At 36.9% G+C, this 22,136-nt stretch overlaps 1 protein-coding gene across 2 annotated transcripts in view; it reads right to left on the bottom strand.

The window, feature by feature from the left end:
• Positions 1–22,136, bottom strand: part of LOC5568160 (rab3 GTPase-activating protein catalytic subunit) — an 82,803-nt gene that overhangs the window by 5,461 nt on the left and 55,206 nt on the right. For both annotated transcript variants that reach the window (XM_021846129.1, XM_021846128.1), the window contains exon 3: positions 17,492–17,694. In XM_021846129.1, the coding sequence (XP_021701821.1) occupies positions 17,492–17,694 (203 nt within the window). The remainder of the gene's footprint in view (positions 1–17,491; positions 17,695–22,136) is intronic.

Below are 22,136 nucleotides of genomic sequence, written 5' to 3'. Positions count from 1 at the left end.
GTAGTATTTGTACGGTATTTGCGAATGTTTTGAGTGCCTGTAAATTGGAGCTTAATAAGACTCTACTGGAACTTGTATGGCGTAGGTACCCCCCCCCCCCTCTCCTTTCTTCTGGATGGAATCGTGTTGGGGTCTGGAACCAATCCCACTGCTCGGCTATCGAAGGATTCCTGGCGAAGGACCACTCCCCAACAGTTATTGATGAGATGATTGTTAGATTTCTTTTTACATTCATGGTAAATTTTTAGTTTAAATCTTTACTGAAATCCTAACGGAATGTTCTTTTTCATGGATCACTGAATAGTATAGGGGGAGATCCCCCAGTACCGGTCAGCGCTCAATACCGGACAAAGTCGAAATATTGAGAAATCATGGTTTAATCAAGATGGTGTATGAGAAGAAAAGAAAGCCATTCCATGAAAAACCGATCTAGTGGGTCACCGGATTCCGTGATTTTTTTTTTCTTTATCCGAAATAAGGATACACAGGATGTTATTGGATTTTTTGATTAGGGTGACTATTACCGAAATATGGTGACCAGAAAAATCGCGACTTTGCAAAATTTGTATTTTTGAAAAATCACAATTTTTGAACCGCTTGACCAATTTTCAATTTTCTTGGACGAAATGAAGGCAAAAAATTTTAATTTCCAAGAAAAATATAAAAATTCTCTAAAATTGTTTTTTGTTTACATGACAATTTCTTGTGATATTGGGTGCCACATATTAAGATTGGTCAATTTGGCACTTGAATACATCGTCAAAATGCAATGTCAAAATTCATGTCTATATTTTCAAATTTATTTTTTTACGCTACAAAAATGATAATATTTGTCATACATGGACACCAAAACCACATAAAATCAATAGCAAATTTCTTGTAATATTATTTATGAATGCAAATAAGGGGCGGTCCATTAATAACGTAAAACAATTTTGGCAGTTTTTCGACCCCACCCCCCACTCCCCCAGGGTAAGCTTTTTGTATGAAAGTTACAAATAATTTGTATGGCGCGTAAGAAATCTCAAACCCCCCATCCCCCCATAATCCCTTACGTAATTAATGGACCGCCCCTAATAAAGTAAATAGCGACGTTCTTTAAATATTCTTGTCTTCTTCGTATAAATCTATGGTCCTCGAAAATTGCAATTTTGGATTTGTTTCAAACATTTTAAACAGTTCCATAAGAAAACAACAAAACAAAATGTGTCGATATATTATTCTTGCTAAAAAGATCTTTCATTGGAGCCAACATGAAATTAATCAGATCAAAAATTTCTCCAGGAACCAGTCATGGGCCATATCTAACGCATACCTACAAAAGCATTCTTAGGCATTTGCCCTTTTGTGGAAAATAAAGATTTAGATACACAGAGCAAAATATCTCTGAACGTCCTACAAATTATAGGGGGTGGATAATCTGTAGGAATTTTCAACAAATAGTTTATATTGGTTTGTCCAAAAACTTTCAAAATTCAAACGGTTTAGAGCTCACAGTATTTTAAAAATATAAGCAAAAACTAGTTCATAAATAAGTTTGATCAAGTCCTACACCTTTTTACCATTTATTTGTTTATTGTTTTAGCCTCCGGGAAAGCCCGAGATGACCCTTGAAATTTTAAACGGCCACAACTCAAAGACTAGTAAATCAATAAAAATGAAATCAATTTTGAAGTAGGTAAGTTAGTAAGCGATGAATTGGTCTTACAATCCTTGGGTTAGACATTCTTCTGAACCCTCCCCTTTTTCTAAGTAACGGGAAAAAAAGTGGGCACAAAGGGTTCAAAATTGGCCTCAAGTGGATATCTTCAGCTATTTGGCGTTGGAAAAGCTGATTAACCCCTCTACCGGCAGCTTCATTTTTTACCGCAAAATTCAAATTCAAATCGTTATAACTTTTTTGTTTTCAATATTTTTGTACCATATTTTCACAAGTTCTCAAAAAACTCTTCTAGTTTTAGGATCTGTATCGATATTGATCATTGGTCATCTGGTGTTGAAGATATTCCAAAATTCCTTGGGGGACCGACCCGTAACTAGAACCCCCCATTAATTTCTCAGGCTACAGAATTTTAATCGTATTCGGATATTCACTCTTAGGAACAATTCATTAATGAGAGTATGTTGTGAAAAAATGACGCAATTGGGTGCAGCAAAGTAATGAGCATTTAGGTTTCTGGAACCACGCTGGCCAAATAAAGATAAAAAAAACTTCAAAAAACATCATATCGTAATTTTCAGATATCTCCAAGATTACTGAACCGATTTGTATGATTTTTTTCAGAGTAGCTTTTTATTACCTGGCGTTATATAGCCCACATTTATTGATCAAAAATAAAATGGCCGCCAAAGACATTTTATATGGAAAATGTCGGTCCCCCAAGGAACATCGAAATATCTTTGAAATCAGATCACCAATAATTAATATCGACAAGGATTCCTAAACTAGAAGAGTTGTTTGAAAATTTGTGAAAAAATTGTGCAAAAATATTGAAAAACAAAAAAGTAACAACGATTTGAATATTTATTTTGCGGTAAAAAATGAAGCTGCCGGTAGAGGGGTTAAGAATTCATTCGCTAGGTGGCTCTAGTGACAAATTTTCTTCAATCATATGTATCTCAAGATCCTAATCAGTTGGTAGGTTGGTTGTTTTGGTAAAGCTGTTCAGGATATCAAGTGCTATCTTGCGGAGAAGACACTGATAGGAAATTAATCCGCTAGGTGGTGCTAGTGAAAAGAAATCTTCAATCTACTCTACCTTAAGATGCTTATCATCTACAAGGTTGCTGTCTTCGGCAAAGATTGAGGACTATCTGTAGAAGAAAAGTCTGATTGAGACCTTATCCGATAGGTGGTGCTAGTAATAAATGTTCATCAATTGTCTGTATTTCAAGTTTCTTATCAGCTAGAAGTTTGGTGTCTTCATCGAAGCTTCAAACCAATTCTGAAATAAAGATTCAGGGTTATCTGGAGCATGATCATGAGCATACATGACCGTACAAATCGTGGTTGCTACTCCGTGATTGACCAGAACAATCAAAGTTGCACAGGGAATTAATGAATGGGGCTTGGGATTAGTTTACCATTAGTCTCAATGTGCACAAATCCAGAGCTCAAATTTTAAAAATCAATAACGGCGTCGGCCACGTCCATACAGTCAACGAGGAAGGGAAGGAATGTTAGTTAGACAACCGTTGTTACTGGAGACCGAGTATACCTCTGCATATCCACAGTTGTCATGGAAAGGATATTGGGTTAGTGGGATAAGGTATAGATCTGGGAGTCACCAATGTTTGGTGATGCGATCCATGATATAATCACGCTTAACCGGATTCGCGAAATAATTCGATAATCGCATTACGACGAACAAGTGTCGTCGCCCACGCAAGAGCAAGCGACGTGATCAATAGGTCAAACACTACTGACGAATCGCGGCATTTTTTTTTCACTATAACGCGAATGACGCGCCACATGTTTGATCCTGCCCTCATCGCCTGCCCCCGCAGGAGCAAGCGTCAAGTTCGAAGGATCAAACACTACTCAAATAAAGATTAAGGGTTATCTGGAGGAGAAAAAATATTGGCGCTAATATATGCATGTATGTATGCAATGTAATGTAAGTTACTCAAAAAGTTATACAGTGTAAAGGCTAAAGTTGACTTCCTTAAAACGCAAATCATAATAAGAATGGCTGTTCAAAACCTGATTGGACACATGACCGTACCATACCAGAAACAATACTTGAATAACCTATGATCTCACCATGAAAGCCATTGGTAACCTAGTGTGTAGCTCGTTGTTTTTAAGCAAATGAATCGACCAAGATAAAAACTTTCATCACTGGGAGATAGAGGAGGTTCTTCTCTTCATAGATGAATTGTTGAATAACGTGTAAATCCATTTCGTTGCTTAGTAACAACAAGATACACACTCGGTTACCAATGGCTTTTAGGGCGAGATCAAAAGTTATGCGAGAATATTGTTGCTCTAGATCTTTATCAGCTAGAAGGTTGTGAGGAGGATCCTGCAAGGACCTCCAAAATTCTAGCTTTAACGCCAGACGACGTAAGTCGTCTGCCAGAATTCACTGTTTGATTGCCCAGCTAACTCAAGATCTAGTCCTTTGAAGAATCCCCCTCCTTTTTACCTTCCAAATCTCCCAAGCTTCCTTCCCAAAATTGGTTTTCCTTTCCAACGCAAAATTCAAAACTATTCACTAAACGTTCTTTTAAACATTCCCAAAGTTTATTCATAAAATTAAGTTAAAATTTTTGAAGCTGATCAAAAGAATTAAATTGTTCTCAAAAATCTATTTATTATTAGAAAAAAAAAAAAATAATTTAGTTTCAAAAGCTACTTTGCAGTTTGAATTTTGTATTTGGTTGCATGCAACACTTCTTTCCTAGCTATCTCTCATCTCTGCAACATTTCCTTGAGCTTGCAACAATTTATTAAAAAAAATCCTATCAGTGACGTCACTTGCAAATCTATTTATCGGTTCTCTGTGAGTCGAAACAAATTACTCTCGTTTTCACTACTATTACAATCCCATCGGCCGTTACTGTTATTAGTGGTGGTATCAAATCGGTTCACTACTGTCGTGGTATGGTTTTGGTACTTACAGCTCTCCGTAGACTCGTGGGTTACCTGGCGGATAACGGCCGCCGGCCGTCGGTTCTTGCACGATCACTTTCGAGAGTCGGGATGGTAGGCCCCGATGAAACTGTGGAGGATCGTACTGCTTCAATCTCACGGCAGCACGAGGTTCGGGGTCGTCGTTTGGGCGTCGTCCACGAATTGAGCTCGGGCGAAGCTCGATCCCGCGACGGTCGATGTAAACAACCCCACGACGAGATGGATCCCGATGATGGGGTGGATGGAAGACGGATCAGACGGCCTGATTACCATGGGTTTTTCCCGGGACGTGAGTCAAGGGCGATTCACTCCGGCGATGACAGACTTTCCTCACTCAGACGTCTCGCAAATCTCTGCAACCACGGGGTGACGGGTGGTGCTCGCGAGACCGGACTCCTTACACCGTTGGCCACGCTCTCTGGGTATATCTTTAGTGGCCTGGAGCCACGAGGCGAAATATATCCCCAGGGGATCGCCCCTCGTCTGATCCTTAGCACATGTGTTGAAGATAGGTGCTATTGGTTTCTGTGCTGGCGGTGATGGACTCGCATGCACTAGCGACGATTCGCTCCTCCACACTATACACCTCCACTAACCACCCAATGGCGGTGTGGTCACTGCTGGTGACTCACAATTCAGCTAGGCTTTTCTTTTCCGTATTTTTACTGGCTATTAATGACTCACGATTGATTTTCCCTGATAGAATTTCTTCCACAACTAGACTCACGATTTTTTTTAATAATGGAATTTTAGCAAAACTTCACTCTGAAAATAGTTTGAGCAAACTTAGCAAACACTTTTAATTAGCTTCTTTTGAAATATTCACTTTATAACGATCTTCTCAGTCCGGTGGTCTGAACGGGAAAAGCTCGAGTAGATTTGATCTCCGTTCCAGGACCCCTTATAATTTCTTTTTTTCTTTTCATTTAGGTTTCCGGTTCAATTTCTTGATTACCTATTTCATATTAAAAATTTACTTTCCTGGTACTGCTTAACCAACACACACTATCGTCCGACTGGACTTTAAACAAAATTTTAATACTTTTAAAACAACTATCGATTCGAGCACTTTTACATAAGGGTTGCCTATTTTGCAGGCGCAAATTCAATTTGGATAGGGTTCTGAATGAGACGGTTGTAAATCCGTTTCATCATCCCCCACTTATCCCAAAAAAATTGCTTCGCAATTTTTTTTTTCTTACTTTATCTACTATGCACTTTATCTTATCTAGCACATAAAAACGCTTTTCTACTAACCGAATTCATTCTTAATGACGATACCGACGTAATAAACTAATAACCGAAACTTTTTTTGGCGAGAAACCGACATTTTGAACCGAAACAGCGCACCCGAGATCCGTGCTTTCCGGATCATTTACACGACACTAACTGAGTTGTATCCCAAAATCTCCAATAGACTTATTGGAAACTCCTTTGTCAAATTATTTACTCCAATACACATATTGGATACTGAACCCAAACTACTATGAATACATGTTCCAAACAATCCAAAAACGAATCACGAATTGAATAATGCGTATTCGTATTGGTTATTAAAAAAAATGTATCTACTCTAACCGATTCTACACCATATCACGATATGGAAACAACCTCAACTCTCTGAAAAAAACGTGTATTACCGCACATATCTCTCGGGTTTTGTATTATTGCTTTTGGGTACCTAGGCTATTGCTGGCTATCAAATCAAACATTGCGAGCAGTTGAATATGAAATCTATAATGCCAATGAACTGTGTGTACCGGGCTATTGTGGATAATGATCGTGGATGAAAACCTGTGTTTACTTCACCATAAACGTAAGTACCGTATTCCTTAATAATAAATATTCTATTTTTTTTATTACTTTAAATATTTAGTTTATATACATGGCTTTTTGAACTTGTTAGTGTATTCTTTGACCTAAAACTAATTTTTTTTTTTGAATAATTAACTCCAATGTATTGGATGGTCTCGGTTGCTAGATTCTTGTGAATCTAACGCTGAGCCAACCTTTATTTTGTTTTGATTTTTTTTTTTAAACTTTTGATGTCTTTTTGCTAAAAGATTCAAAGCTCTGGCTATAATTATTTAAACCTACTATTTACATATTTACAAAATAATTTCTTATTTTAGCACACCAATTGGAGGAATCAAACACGTAGGACACTTGATCCTCAGGCATGCAATGATTGTGGTTTTTGGTAAGTCGCTAGTTTTTATTCCGTTTTCTTCATCGTTTTAATTTTTGTCCTTCCCTACTAAAACTCCTATTACCGACTTAGCGTATTTTTGTGCTTCAGTTATTTTCCTGCAACCTTGTTTGTGTACATAGCTTGTAATTTTTCTTTTCATTCGCTTTTCAGCTTGAGTTTCTTTTTTTTTTTTTTTGTTTTTTTTGTACTATTATGCTCTTTTAAGATAATTCGAATTCAAAAACTCCTTTTTATATTTCGTAGTACGTTGCGATGTGTAAAAATCCTGTAAATAATTAAGATTTGTTTTCCTTATTTGCTCGTTTAGCTTTTTTTTTTTATTTGTTAAATTTCCGATTTGACGTATTTTTATGCATCAGCATTTGCAATTTGCTTGCTTTGTTTCTGTACATAGCTGGTTCCTTTTTACTTTTTACTTTTATAACTTTTTCAATTGGGATACATGGTATAGTCCTAACGATTTCCCATTTAAGTCTTCTAAAATGTAACAAACTTCCCCTACTTTCTTTCTTATTATTGCCTCCGAAAATTTTGGAGCTAATTTGGCATTGAATGCTTTTGATTTATCTGACAAAAAGTGATTTTTCCTTAACACTTTGTCTCCATCCCGAAATTCAATTAATTTCCCAGTTCTTAAATTATAATATTTTGAATATTTATCATACGCTATTTTTAAATTATTTCTAACCTTTTCATATATTTGTTTCATTGATTCAGAATGCTCTTTCCCTGAGGGTGTGGTATCATTGTTTAAGTCTCTCAGATTTTGATATTCTTCACCTGAACTTATTTGATTCTTACCAAAATTTATAAAGTACGGCGAAAATCCACTGGATGAATGAATCGCATTATTAATCGCATTTGCAATCTTGTAAATATTTTCGTCCCAGTGATCCTGTTCCTTTTTTATTAGAGCCTCAATCGACGAAGTAATCACACGGTTGGTCCTTTCAGCATTATTTACTTGTGGAAAATACACAGGCGTTAACCAGTGAGTCACACTGTATTTTTCCAAAAGACTTTTGAAGTCCTTAGACAAAAATTGGGCTCCATTATCGGATAAAACTATTTCGGGCACTCCGAAAAGTAAAAATATCATATTTTCTAGGAAGAAAACTAGTTGTTTGGCTTTGGCTTCTTTTAACGGCTGTATTATAACAAATTTAGAAAAAATGTCAGTGATGACAAGGAGGCATGTATTTCCTGTCTTTTTCGCCCTTGGAAATGGGCCAACATAATCAATAGCTATAATTTGCCAAGGTTGTGTTGCTAATTTTTGTTTTCCCATTGGTGGGACATGATTTTGATTATCAGATTTAGACGTTTTACATGCCAAACATGAATTACAAAATGCTTTCACTTCCGTGTACATTAAAGGCCAGACATATTTTTCTTTAATTTTTTCTACCGTTTTTTCAAATCCTAGGTGTGCTTCCTCATGGGTAGTTTTTATTAGTTGAAATCTCTGATCTTTTTTAGGCACAATTTTCCAATTAAATCGATTGTCTGCTATTTTAGAGTCATCTTTAACATATTTGTAAATGTTATTATCGATCACTTTAAAATCTTTAAACTCATTTGGGTATTCTGAGATTTTTTTCTTCAGGCTATCGTGCTCCAAGTCCTCCCATTTCGTTGAAATGGTGTTGAGAGATCTTGATAGGCAATCAGCTGTTATATTGTCGCGCCCTTTTCGATATTCAATACTGAAATCGAATTGTTGCAGTTTTAAAGCCCACCTGCACAATTTAGCCGATCCTTTCTCTGCACTTACCTTAGATAGCCATACTAAACTACGAGCATCTGTTATAACTTTAAAATGTGTTCCTTCTACGTAATTCCTAAATGCCTCAATAGCCCACAAAACCACCAAACACTCTTTTTCAACAGCTGCATATTTTCTTCTGGTAGAGTTCAGTTTCTTACTGAAATAGGCTATTATTCGTTTTTCCCCGTTTTGAATTTGGGTCAAAACTGCCCCTACTGCCAGATCAGATGCGTCAGATTCGATCGTAAATAGCTCATTGAAATCTGGGTTAGCTAAAATTGGTGGACTTATAAGAGCTTCTTTGAGATTCTCCAGTGCTTTCTCTGCCTCTGCAGTCCATAAAAACTTTTTATTCTCTTTTCTTAATAGCTCTGTTATAGGCGCTGTAATCGCGCTATAGTTTTTAATGAATTTCTGATAGAAATTCGCTAATCCTAATAGTCGCCTTATATCCTTTACCGTCTTTGGTGGCTGATAATCCAATATCGGTCGCACTTTTTCCATATCAATGGAAATTCCCTGCTCAGAAACAATATAACCAAGGTATCTAACGCTTTTTCTGCAAAATTTCGACTTAGCCAAGCTAATCGTTAAATTATCTTGTTTCAATCGTTTTGCTACCTCTTTTATTAGTTGAATATGATGGCTAAGTGTTTTGGTAGCGATGATGATATCATCTAAATAGACCCACACATATGGTTGTAAATCGCAGCCTAATGCTAGGTCCATTAATTTCGCCATGGTGAATGGGGCTCCTTTTAATCCAAAAGGCATTACCTTAAATCTAAAAAGGCCCATTTTCGTCCTAAAAGCCGTGAGACCCCGAGAGTTCTCGGTTAGAGGAATTTGCCAATAAGCTTCCTTTAAGTCGATCACACTAAAATATTTGGCGTGTTCTATTCTGTGCAAAATCTCATGTAGATGAGGCATAGGATATGCGTCATTTTTTGTCGCTGAATTAACTCGACGCGAATCGAGGCATACTCTAAATTTACCATTAGATTTTTTTACTGGAAGCAACGGACTTGCGTATTCGGACTCGCATGGTTCGATAACATCCATTAGCTTCATCCTTTCTATTTCCTCATCTACGAATTTTTGTACGTATGGAGAGCATGTGTACATTGGAGATGCCTTCAATTCTACACCTGGGATTAACTTAATCTCATGTTCTAGCAAAGCTGTTTTCCCTATTCTGTTTTCTTCAGAAACTTCAAATTGGCCTATCGCGTCGAGTAATTTTGCTCGGTCTTGTTCAGTGAGCGAATGTTCCGTTTCAATAGTGTCTATTGGCACAGACTCGAAATCTAATGTCGGAATATCGAGAGTTAGGTCCTCTTCATTATCCATGGTTTCTTCCAGTGCCCCCACAAAGGTGTTGAATTTTAAGGCAATGCATTGATTCTCACTCGAAAAGTGATTTTCTGAAAATTCCAATGAATCATTTGATTGAATTTCTGACAAATGAGTAGTGCAAATCTGATTGCTTTCGCCTTTAATTGCAGGCACAATGTCAAAGGCCTTCCAAAAATTGATTCCAAGAATTAACTTTTTTGAAAACTCTGAGACCACGTAAATCCGAATAACTTTGGTGATATTATTATAAGTGATTGGTAAATTTACAAAACCTACGCATTCATAGCTACTATCACCTGCCGTATCAACTTTTAGCTTACTTTTATGTAGTTTAAAATTATATTTATTTACAATATCCAAGGAATTCATAACTGATATTTCCGCGCCCAAATCTAAGAGTGCCATAATTTCTGAGTCCACTATTTTAATTTTGATATGAGGGCATTTTCTGGGCTCAACGATCAACTCATAAACATTGGAAATCTCCCCGTTGTTGGGGTTATTTTTGATATTTGGAAAAGAAATACCCCTTAGTTCTCTTCCAAAACCTCGTTTTTTGAGTTTTTTTGTGGTAGCAAATGGCTTTTTGGGCAAGTCAAAAATGTCACCCCTGGCGTTCCACAAGCGTGACAAAAAATTATTTTTGGCTGTTTGCAGTCTCGCCAACGGTGCCCATATTTTCGACAATTCCAGCACAGTAGGTTCTTTCAACACTTCTTTCCCTGCTGACAAGTCACCTGTTTTCTGTGAAAAATATTTAGATCTTTCTTTTTGTTCTTGTCTGTTCCTGCGTTCAAAAGCACAAACATCAGCGTCTTCCGAAGATGACGATGAAGATTCTGAAGTAGCTTCGACATTCCTAACATGTTTTTTAAACGGTTGAGTATTCTTGGAATAAATCCTACCACTGTCTTTGTCAAGCTGTTGGCATAACATACTGAGATGAGCAATGCTTTTAATTTTGTAAAACGTAAGTTTTGTTTTATACCACCTACGCATATTATTTCTTAGAACATTTAGCCTCTTTCTTTCGGAATATTGCTTCGTCATTCGCTCAAACATGCCTTCGATTTCTGCACAAAACGCGACAAAAGATTCCCATTTTTTCTGTTTCCTGTCCTTAATATCCTGCAGTAACTTTCTATCTTTATTCGGATCTCCAAACCGTATTTTCAAGTGCTTAGCAAAACTATTCCATGTTTTGTATTTCTTCTTATAGGTGAAGTACCAACGTCGCGCTTCTCCGGAAAAAAGAATGTATGCCTGATCTAGAAACCTGTCATCAGGGATTCGTTCCGAAGCTATCAATTCTTTTACTTGGAATACAAAATCAGCGACATCCATTCCTTGAGCATCACCACTAAACTGAATTCCCCATCTATCTAAACGATAATGCTGAAAACGATCATCGCGACGATTCCTGGAGAATCCTCTCTCAGAACTTTCTAGAAGTTCTGCATCTGAGCTAGAATCTGAGGACAACAAACTACTCAGCGAATCTAAGGAAGAACTCTCTTCTGAGGATGACGAACTTTGAGGTAACCGTTTTTTACTGCTCTTATCATGTTTCTTGTGTTTCTCAACTTTATGTCCTTTGATTTTAACTTCCTTATGTCTCTGATTAAGGTCTTTTGGTCTTGTTCCTAATCTCAACGCCTCCCTTTCATCCATCATGCTCCTCGCGGTTTCTGGACCAATTCTAATATCCCTAATGTTCGGTAGATTTGTAAAAAGATCGCCCACTGTTTTATGAGTATTTTTACCAGCATTATTTTCATAAGGCATTTCATTAACTTTAGGAGCCCTAGGAGCCAAACTACTGTGAAATTGTATATTACCCTCAACTTTCTCCTGAAATTGTGTTTTCGGTTTACTGTTCTGACCTAGTTTTAATCCTTCCATATCCCATTTTAGCTTATCCTTTTCGGAGTCGCTCAAGTTCATTAACTTTTTAATCGTTTCTTTATAATTATTCATGAGCTGTCGAATGGCCAATAAAACATCGTATTTTTGTTCTTCTTGTGCCAAATCTGTTACTTTTGCTCTTTCTATGCGTTCTTTCCAATGGCGAAGCTGAGATATCCACCGAATGTGAATGTCTCCTTTTAGTCCTTGTTCAATAATCCTGAGTTTTCTTACAGCTATGGGCCACTCATTTAGGAAATAAATGGCCTCAGTCAGCACTGGTGCTTGACTTTCATTTTTAAAAGCATTCCTCAATCTTTCTCGTTTGTGTGGTTCTGGTTCTTCTAGAAATATGTTTCTGATTTTAAGTTCGTAGTCTAGTTCTTCTTCACTTAAATCAAATGCATTTATTATGCTTGCATTACTAGCTTTCGCCATTGTTAATTATTTTTATGTTTATTTTTTTTTTTTAGGAAATCGGTACCCCGTTGATGGTTAAGGAAAACAATTTCGTCCGAATAAAAACTTTAAAAGAAGAAGAAAAAAATATAGAAAATAGCAAAATATAAAACAAAATTCAAGAAAGAAACAAAAATCTTTTTTTATCTACTTATCCTTTAAAACAAAGAAAAAAAAAACGTTTCACCAAAAAAAAAGAAAAAAAACACGAAAAGAAAAATAATAATAAAGAAAAAACTTTGCTTAATTCAATATCCAATTCAAATATTTCTTAATCTAAGTGCTCGAATCAATAATTCTTCAATATATCTCATAAACTAATATAACTTTTCCTTAATTAACTAAAATAATAGGTGTTGTTGGTCTAATTCAAATATTCAAAATTCCAATTCCAGTGGGTCGAAGCTTTAAGAAAGTTGGGCGCCAATGTGAGAAGGATTGAAGCTGATCAAAAGAATTAAATTGTTCTCAAAAATCTATTTATTATTAGAAAAAAAAAAATTTAGTTTCAAAAGCTACTTTGCAGTTTGAATTTTGTATTTGGTTGCATGCAACACTTCTTTCCTAGCTATCTCTCATCTCTGCAACATTTCCTTGAGCTTGCAACAATTTATTAAAAAAAATCCTATCAGTGACGTCACTTGCAAATCTATTTATCGGTTCTCTGTGAGTCGAAACAAATTACTCTCGTTTTCACTACTATTACAATCCCATCGGCCGTTACTGTTATTAGTGGTGGTATCAAATCGGTTCACTACTGTCGTGGTATGGTTTTGGTACTTACAGCTCTCCGTAGACTCGTGGGTTACCTGGCGGATAACGGCCGCCGGCCGTCGGTTCTTGCACGATCACTTTCGAGAGTCGGGATGGTAGACTCCGATGAAACTGTGGAGGATCGTACTGCTTCAATCTCACGGCAGCACGAGGTTCGGGGTCGTCGTATGGGCGTCGTCCACGAATTGAGCTCGGGCGAAGCTCGATCCCGCGACGGTCGATGTAAACAACCCCACGACGAGATGGATCCCGATGATGGGGTGGATGGAAGACGGATCAGACGGCCTGATTACCATGGGTTTTTCCCGGGACGTGAGTCAAGGGCGATTCACTCCGGCGATGACAGACTTTCCTCACTCAGACGTCTCGCAAATCTCTGCAACCACGGGGTGACGGGTGGTGCTTAGCGTTGGGCATATTTGACCAGAACATCGATGTTACTGAATCGATTCAAATTCAATATGTCGAATCGATTCACCGATTAAATCGAATCATTTGAATCGATGTTTTTAAATCGATTCGTTTATCAAGCTCATATGAAAGTTTGCAAAACAAGCTTTCAAAATAAGATCAAATGAAATTGCATGTAATTGGTAAATTCCTCCAATTGAATGACGTTTGAAATTAAAAATTATATATTAAAAACTTCAAGGCAGATTCAAAACTATGTCAACTCATTGAAAAATTCTAATCAATTACATCATTTTGAATCGAAACAAAAAATCGAATGAAGAAAATCGATTCACTCGATTTTGAGTACTCCGAACATCGATTCAAAAAATCGATTAATCGGAACAAAAAAATCGATTTTCCGAACATCGATTCAAAATCGCCCATCTCTAGTGGTGCTCGCGAGACCGGACTCCTTACACCGTTGGCCACGCTCTCTGGGTATATCTTTAGTGGCCTGGAGCCACGAGGCGAAATATATCCCCAGGGGATCGCCCCTCGTCTGATCCTTAGCACACGTGTTGAAGATAGGTGCTATTGGTTTCTGTGCTGGCGGCAAGCTTCCGAATTCTCACTCACTCTCACGATAATGGATTTCTCCATCACCACAGTTTTCAGCGAAAAGCTGCCTTGCGAAATTATCCGTCTACAAAACAAAGCGAAAATAGATAATGGCACAACTCCACAGCTGTGAGAATTTTAGTTTTATCATTCTCCTCTCCATGGAGAACTTTTCATGTGTCCATCGTCACAAGCAGCAGTTGCTTTTATGCATCAAATTAACAGCTGCTTTCGTCAAGTTGATGTGGTAGCATGGATAGCGTGCACGCATCGCGGTTGTTTTTAGCAATGTTCTAGGATCGAATCCCGTCGCCGGCACTAGTTTTTGTGTATCCACATAGTGATAATTATCGGGAGCAGTTGGTGAGCGATAATATGATGGAGTGAAAAATAAATTATCCCCAGAGTGGAGTGATTTTCGGTTATCCTCCATCGTAGCTCCAGGGAAAATTTGAGTGAGCGATAAAAGATGTTCACGTGAGGAAGCGAAAAAAGCATTCTCCTTACGTGCGAAAAATCGTAGATTTCGCATCATTGATACGAAAATTCAGAACCCTGGCTGGCGGTGATGGACTCGCATGCACTAGCGACGATTCGCTCCTCCACACTATACACCTCCACTAACCACCCAATGGCGGTGTGGTCACTGCTGGTGACTCACAATTCAGCTAGGCTTTTCTTTTCCGTATTTTTACTGGCTATTAATGACTCACGATTGATTTTCCCTGATAGAATTTCTTCCACAACTAGACTCACGATTTTTTTTAATAATGGAATTTTAGCAAAACTTCACTCTGAAAATAGTTTGAGCAAACTTAGCAAACACTTTTAATTAGCTTCTTTTGAAATATTCACTTTATAACGATCTTCTCAGTCCGGTGGTCTGAACGGGAAAAGCTCGAGTAGATTTGATCTCCGTTCCAGGACCCCTTATAATTTCTTTTTTCTTTTCATTTAGGTTTCCGGTTCAATTTCTTGATTACCTATTTCATATTAAAAATTTACTTTCCTGGTACTACTTAACCAACACACACTATCGTCCGACTGGACTTTAAACAAAATTTTAATACTTTTAAAACAACTATCGATTCGACCACTTTTACATAAGGGTTGCTTATTTTGCAGGCGCAAATTCAATTTGGATAGGGTTCTGAATGAGATGGTTGTAAATCCGTTTCAAGGTTGGTGATATTCCACTAAGCAGCTCGAAGATTCATTATCACGCCAAGATATTTAATCTCACGCACGAAATCAATCATCAATTAAATTCTTCCATATCAAATGGTATTGAAAATATTAGCTTTAATCTTCAACATCACCACTGTTTGCAATACGAGTCGTGTTCGGAATTTGAGAAACCACGGTAAATATTTAGTTTTTATATTGCACTTATTGGTTTACAGTTATATTTTGCAGAGAAGATGAACATTTCACAAATATTAGCTGATTTATGCCTATAAGCTGCGTGTAAAGTCACTGTAACCCTTTAGTGTTCGAAAAATGTGTCAAAACGGTGCTTCTTCTATGTCTCGACCACTCGACATTGAACGGAATTCGTTCGTCCTGGCTAGTGATGTTCAAAAGTTCCGTTCTGTCTCTACTTCCGAACAGACGAGATTTCTAAAAAAAATAGTACTTATAATAGAAGCGTTTTTTCGAAGACTGTTTTCGATCATAGTCATGGGAAGAAAGAATTGAATAGTCATATGTCATTCCGGCCTAACGGTATTCGACCTAAAGACATTCAACCTAACGGCCTGCTCCCGTGATGTTTAAATGTTTTGCATTTCCGTTTTCCATTGGAAGGTGGAGTGTTAATTGTATAAGAAATGTTTAATTGTATAAGAAAAACTGAATTTTCATAGTGTTCGCAACCACCGATTTGAAATTTGTTTGTATCATTGGAAAGCTACGTAAGATTTTCATAAAATATATTCAGATCGGAGGTGTATGTTTTCATCATCAAAAGTTATCTGTGATTTTGTGTAACATTACTTATAGCGCTGGTGCGATGATATGATGATTTCCAACAATTAAAATACAATCATGCGTAAATCACTATTCGCACCAATATATGATTGCAAATTACACCAGTGCGATAGGAAATGTTTCAAAAAATTGCACACAACTTTTGATTAAGAAAACGCACACCTCTGATTGTTAAATTATTTATGTCAAACTAACTCAGCTTTCATTTGATTTTTATTGAAGATTTCAGGTTGAATTTAAATGATTATTTTGCTGAATAATGATTTTCTGCTGTATTTTATCAAAATTATTAGAGGATTTTTTCACAGAGTTATAAGTATCTCAAGAGGAATTTGTAGTAAAATTATTGAATGAATTTGTTATGGAATTAAAAAAAAAAGTGGAAAAGGAGCCTTATAAAGAACAGCAACTTTAGCCAAATGAATTTTATATAGATCCGAAAATTCAAAATAAATGCCTTTTTAATTTATCCAATGATTCTCGTAGAAATCTCAACAACGTAAGGGTCAAAATTCATGCAGGATATCTACCATTAATTTGTCCCTATATTTCAGCTACACTAAATTCAAACTATCTCTTAATAAACTGTCCAAATCTGTTATAATTTCTTCTTCCCCTTTAATTTCTATCAGAAATTCCTTCTTCTATAGGGAATTCAATAGAGGAGACTTTTTACACACCAACACCTTTCACAAAGAGCATTGCTAGCGTTAAAATATTCAAATGCTATAGATTTGTCAATCAGATTCTTTGAATTTTTGTTGGCATGTTATGTTGAAAATAATGAGCATATCATGGAATTAAATCAAGGGTTTTGAATAGGTTGCCTGACTTAATTTTTTTTCTATTCCTACACCAATGATCACTGCACTTATAAAAGCATTTCAACGTATCCGATTCAACTTTTGGTCATTCGACATTTTGTCCTTTAGAAATTTTGACATTCGATAAAGTTTAAAAAAGTCTAAGTGAATTCAAGATTTCATAATTTGTCTTCCTTAGTTAGATTTGGAAAAATAATAATGAAGGGGCTCAGCTATTCAGCAAGACCAAGCTGAGGTTCGTGGGTTCGAATCCCACCGGTCGAGGATCTTTTCGCGTTGGAAATTTTCGCGACTTCCCAGGGCAAAGAGTATCTTCGTACCTGCCACACGATATACACAAGCAAAACTGGTCATTGGCATAGTAAGCTCTCAGTTAATAACTGTGGAAGTGCTCATAAGGCCACTAAGCTGCGAAGCAGGCTCTGTCCCAGTGAGGACGTAACGCAAGAAAGAAGAAGAAGAAGGGCTTGCTGAATTTAATTAATTGAATCTACTCCATTTGTACAAAAACATTCATCATGGCTGTCATAATAAACACAACTCTGCTCAAATCTTACCTTCCTCATCCTCATCAGAGCAATCGAAGAACTCATCCTCCGACTCGTGGCTTCCCTCGCGGCCCTCCATTTCGCCTTCTGCACCCGTCATCGAGAAGGGCAATCCTCCCTCACGAATTCTCCTCCGCTCCATGCAAACGTTCAGCATCTGCAGCTTCTGATGGAGCAGGCATGTTCTCGAATCCGGGAATCCGGCAGCCACTCTGCAATTTGAAACAGAAAAAAAAGAATAATGAACCGATCAGTCTTTGGAGTATTGGTGGATATCTTCGTCAGCCAACAATTCAAATTGAGCCCAACCCCTCTTGAATCGATTGGGAGAGATAACTCTCATCGATGAAGCTTGGTTTTACGATTTGGGTAACAGGTGGCACGCAAATGCTCGCGATATCAAGTGCCAGAGGAATAAATCAACCTTTGAAGATCTGCTAGGAAAGTACTTCCCAGCGCCTCTCAAAATCAATCAATGGGAAACAACATAAAACGATGAACTTGTCCGTCGAATGGTAAAAGTCTCGATGGGAAACATTATTCATCCACCGTGATGACGCCGAGAGTGACTTGCGTTTACAGAAATTGCACAACAATTCGCCGGATGGTTTTCTGCTAAGCTTTTGCGGTTGAAATCAGTCTAGTGAAGGAAAAATTTGGCTGAAGAATTTTGATTTTGATGACTTGATTTAAGAAACTATATTTAGAAAATTGATAAATTTCACATCTTATTAACAAACCTGTAGAAAAAAGGATTTTGTGATCAGGTATTTTTCAAAATTTTCAATTAGGATCGATGTACCAATAGCCGCATAGCTAAGAACAAATATTTGTATAAAATCGAAAAATAACGCTAGCGTCATTATTTTTACATCATCTGAAAGCTTTTTATCTTGGGGGAAAACTATGAAAACTACGACAACTCATATGTTTGTATTTATTATCGCTTGTGCCACTATAGGAATACATGTGCCTATAGTAGCACTATTTCTACTCTCTGTTCCTATAGTAGCACTAGCATCACGGTGTTGGCAAAATACTAATCAAAACCATATTTTTACAAAGCTTTTATATTTTTCCTTCAAAGTGTGGATCAAAAGCTTTCGTTTGATGTAAAAAAAGTTCTTAATTCAATAATTATTTCGTATAATAAAAAATAGTTTCTCTCAGTAGTGCTACTATAGGAACAATAGGTTCACTATAGGCGCAAGGGAGTTCAAATTTTAAGCAAAACTAATTATTTCGATCATTTTTGAACAAAATCAAGCTGTGTATCAATGGTACTTATATAAATAGCTTCTGACCTTCATGTAAAAAAATATTTCAAAAAGATTTATAGCAAAACGGCCGTTAAAAGCCACTAGTGCGACTATAGGGGACTGTCCACTAAGGGAACACTGACCCTACCCTATGTTGTCGCAAATTATATTAACTTTGACATTATTGTTGAGTAAGGAATTTGAAGCTAGTGATTCCAGAAAGAAGATTGCGAGGCAGATGATTCCTGTTTATACCTTTCGGGTAAAAGTTGTGGATGCGGGGGGAAACTAAAAATCTTTTTTTTTTTTTGTAAAAGATAGTAAGATAATGATGCCGTGAAACAGCTTCAAGACTAGCATCTAGATTTCTATCCTGAAAAAAAAAATGATAGGAATTATTTTGATAGAATACTTTGAAGATTTTTTTCTTCTGGGAATTTCTGCATGGAAGATTTCTGTAAAGCATCACTACCAATCACACAACCATTCTGTTTCTGTTCGGGATGAACCACTGCGACCAGTTTTCTTTGATCTTTTGAGGTATACCCGTGTCCTTTGTTTAGTGCATGTCGTTCTACTCCATTACTATTGAGAAATAATGAAGTAGTCGTTTTTATACAAATATCATTCTTTACCATTTTGCATAGAGCCTCTTTAGAAAAAGATACCGCTATTTATACCTTTTGGAGAAAACAGTTTGTCACCATAAAACTCTCAAAACCGCGCCCCTTAATCAGGTTCGGCCACTAAGCTGGTTGAATGATACTGATTTTGACCATTCATCGGTACTCTAGCGTATCATATTATTGCTTCTACTTATAAGGTTCAAAGTCGTTTTTTTTTGTGAACAGGTTTCATCGCATGAGACATTTAGATTCCTTGAAACAAAAAGCTTATTTTAGAAGTTAAGAGGTATGCTACTCCACTGATTCGGAATCGTTTCCCTCCTAGATATCGAAAGATAAACTCTTGAACTTGGAAAGAAGCTGTCTCATGCGTTGAAACCAACCTCAGATGCTGATTGAGCCATTTTTCCACTTCGACCTCCTCATCATCTAGGACAAATAGGTGGGTCTTAGTGGCTTGTTACTCTCTTATACTCTTCCGACCGTAACTTATAAGTATTCAAAAGAACAGATACAGAAAGAGTACAATTTGGTAGATCTTACCCCGTAACGCATCTCGAAAAGGTGATCTACCCGCGTTACGGTTAACCACACAATCATGCTTATGTTTTCAATTTCAATATTGTTGAAGGTCTCTTGGTTTTGAATCTTCATTCTAAGGTTTTCATCCAGATATTCCTCTGTAAATTCCTTATTATGTTTGTAGCGAATGTTCAAAGAATGTTTCAGTAAAACTGGTGACACTGTGATCTGGAGGTCTTAGGCTCCATTGATAGTGTATAATAATCAGTCGGTTGGGGAGTATGTGTCTCTAGTAGTGTCGATTTAGGAACTATCATGTAAGCTATAAATCATGTTATTGGAGTATTTGAAATGAGTTTAAATAAATAATTACAGCATTGAGCATTGGGCCTTCCTTAGCGGAGTGGTTAGAGTCCGCGTCTACAAAGTATAGCCATGCTGGGTTCGAGTCCCGGTCGGTCCAGGATCTTTTCGTAATGGAAATTTCCTTGACTTCCCTGGGCATAGAGTATCATCGTACCTGCCACACGATATACGATTGCGAAAATGGCAACTTCGGCAAAGAAAGCTCTCAGTTAATAACTGTGGAAGTACTCATAAGAACACCAAGCTGAGAAGCAGGCTCTTTCCCAGTGAGGACGTTAATGCCAAGAAGAAGAAGAAGCATTGAAGCTGATGTAAAGTAAACGCTGCTTTCAATATGTGTTCATCGTACTAGAGACGACTGAGCCATTGAAGCCATGAGAAACATTGTTGTTCTTTTATCCAGTAGCTTAGCTAGAGGGGTGCGGTGGATGCGGACCGTACTGGGCCCCGGGTTCTTAAAGGTCCCAAGATCGTGGTGAAAATTCTTCACAGCATTAAAAGTTGAGTTTTTGACAACCTGCAATGCATCGGCAAGGGTAATCAGGTTTGGAGGGGGCCCTGAGCTGGTAATATAATCAGTGGGGGCCCTTATGTCATCTAATATATTGATAAAGGTAGCGTCTATTCCAACACTATAGAACAGTACTTATGAACAGAACATCGTGGTTTTGAATTCGAAAATACATAGTTCTATGAGTCATCGAATATTAGGGACCTTCTATAACTTGACCCTGAAGAAGCCAGGAACTGGTTTGGAACTATTTAATTATGAGCCATATTCTGAAGTAAGCCGAAACAATATTTTGTATATTCTCAAAAAGTACCAAACCATATTTCGGTAACGCGAAAAGAGGTGAACAATGGTCTCTAGTCTATTTTCTACATCTTCTAAACATCTAATCTATGTAAAGTATTTTTTTGCTTTTTGAATTGCAATGAATCATAATGTAAATTATTGTGGCTCCAGAGATCACTACTCCAAAGGGTTAATACTTTTTCATTATCAGGAATTTTTCTAGAGATTTATTCAGAGCTTTCTTCACGTATACGTACAACAATTTCTCCGGGATCGCCCCAAGAATTCATATTCCTCTAGCAAATCTTCCACAAATTGGTCAAAAAATTTCTTAAACGATGTCCTTATAAATTTCCTCCAGAAAATCCTTCAGCAGTCCAATAACGGAATCACAACGAAAATTCTTTCACAAATTCTTGTAACTATTTTTCCATGTATTACACTGAGACACCTTAAAAATATTTCTACAGATTTTAGGAATTTTTCCAAAAATTTCACAATAAATTCAACCATGGATTCCTCATAAATTTCTCCATAATTAAGGATTCCTTTCAAAGATTTGTGGAATTTGTTTTTAAGTAAATTCTACTTGGATTCTTCAATTTAAATAATTATTCAGTGTTTAAAATCACAATATCCCACAGCAATTATTTCTGTAGTTCCTCAAAGAGTTCCACTCAAGATTTTCCAGGGGTACCCTCTTGAATGTGTTGGATGGGTAAGTTTACAATTATTTTATTTTATTAGTTTCTCTGAAAACTCATCCAAGACTTTCTCAAGAGTCCAGAAGAGATCCGGAGATCTTTGAAATACTTCTCTCTTGTAGGAATTAATCATGTATTTCATCAGTGATATCTTTACGGTCTCGTTTAGAAATATATCTATCCTCCAATAAAATCTGAAACATTTTTTCAGCATCTTCCTAGAGACGTCTTTTAATAATTCTTTGAGGACTCCTTTGGCAAATTTTCTGAGGGGATCATTGGAAAAAAATCTGTGCGTGTCATTCTAAAAATTTATGGTTGAGTTTTTCAAGGTACCTCGAATTAAAATTCTGGAGGAATTCCTTGGAAAGTCTGTGAAGG

The sequence above is a fragment of the Aedes aegypti genome, chromosome 2 (assembly GCF_002204515.2).
Source record: "Aedes aegypti strain LVP_AGWG chromosome 2, AaegL5.0 Primary Assembly, whole genome shotgun sequence".
In the NCBI taxonomy this organism is placed as follows: Eukaryota; Metazoa; Arthropoda; class Insecta; order Diptera; family Culicidae; genus Aedes; species Aedes aegypti.
Note: the sequence above shows the minus strand (reverse complement) of the source record. Positions and strands in the feature narration are given on the sequence as shown.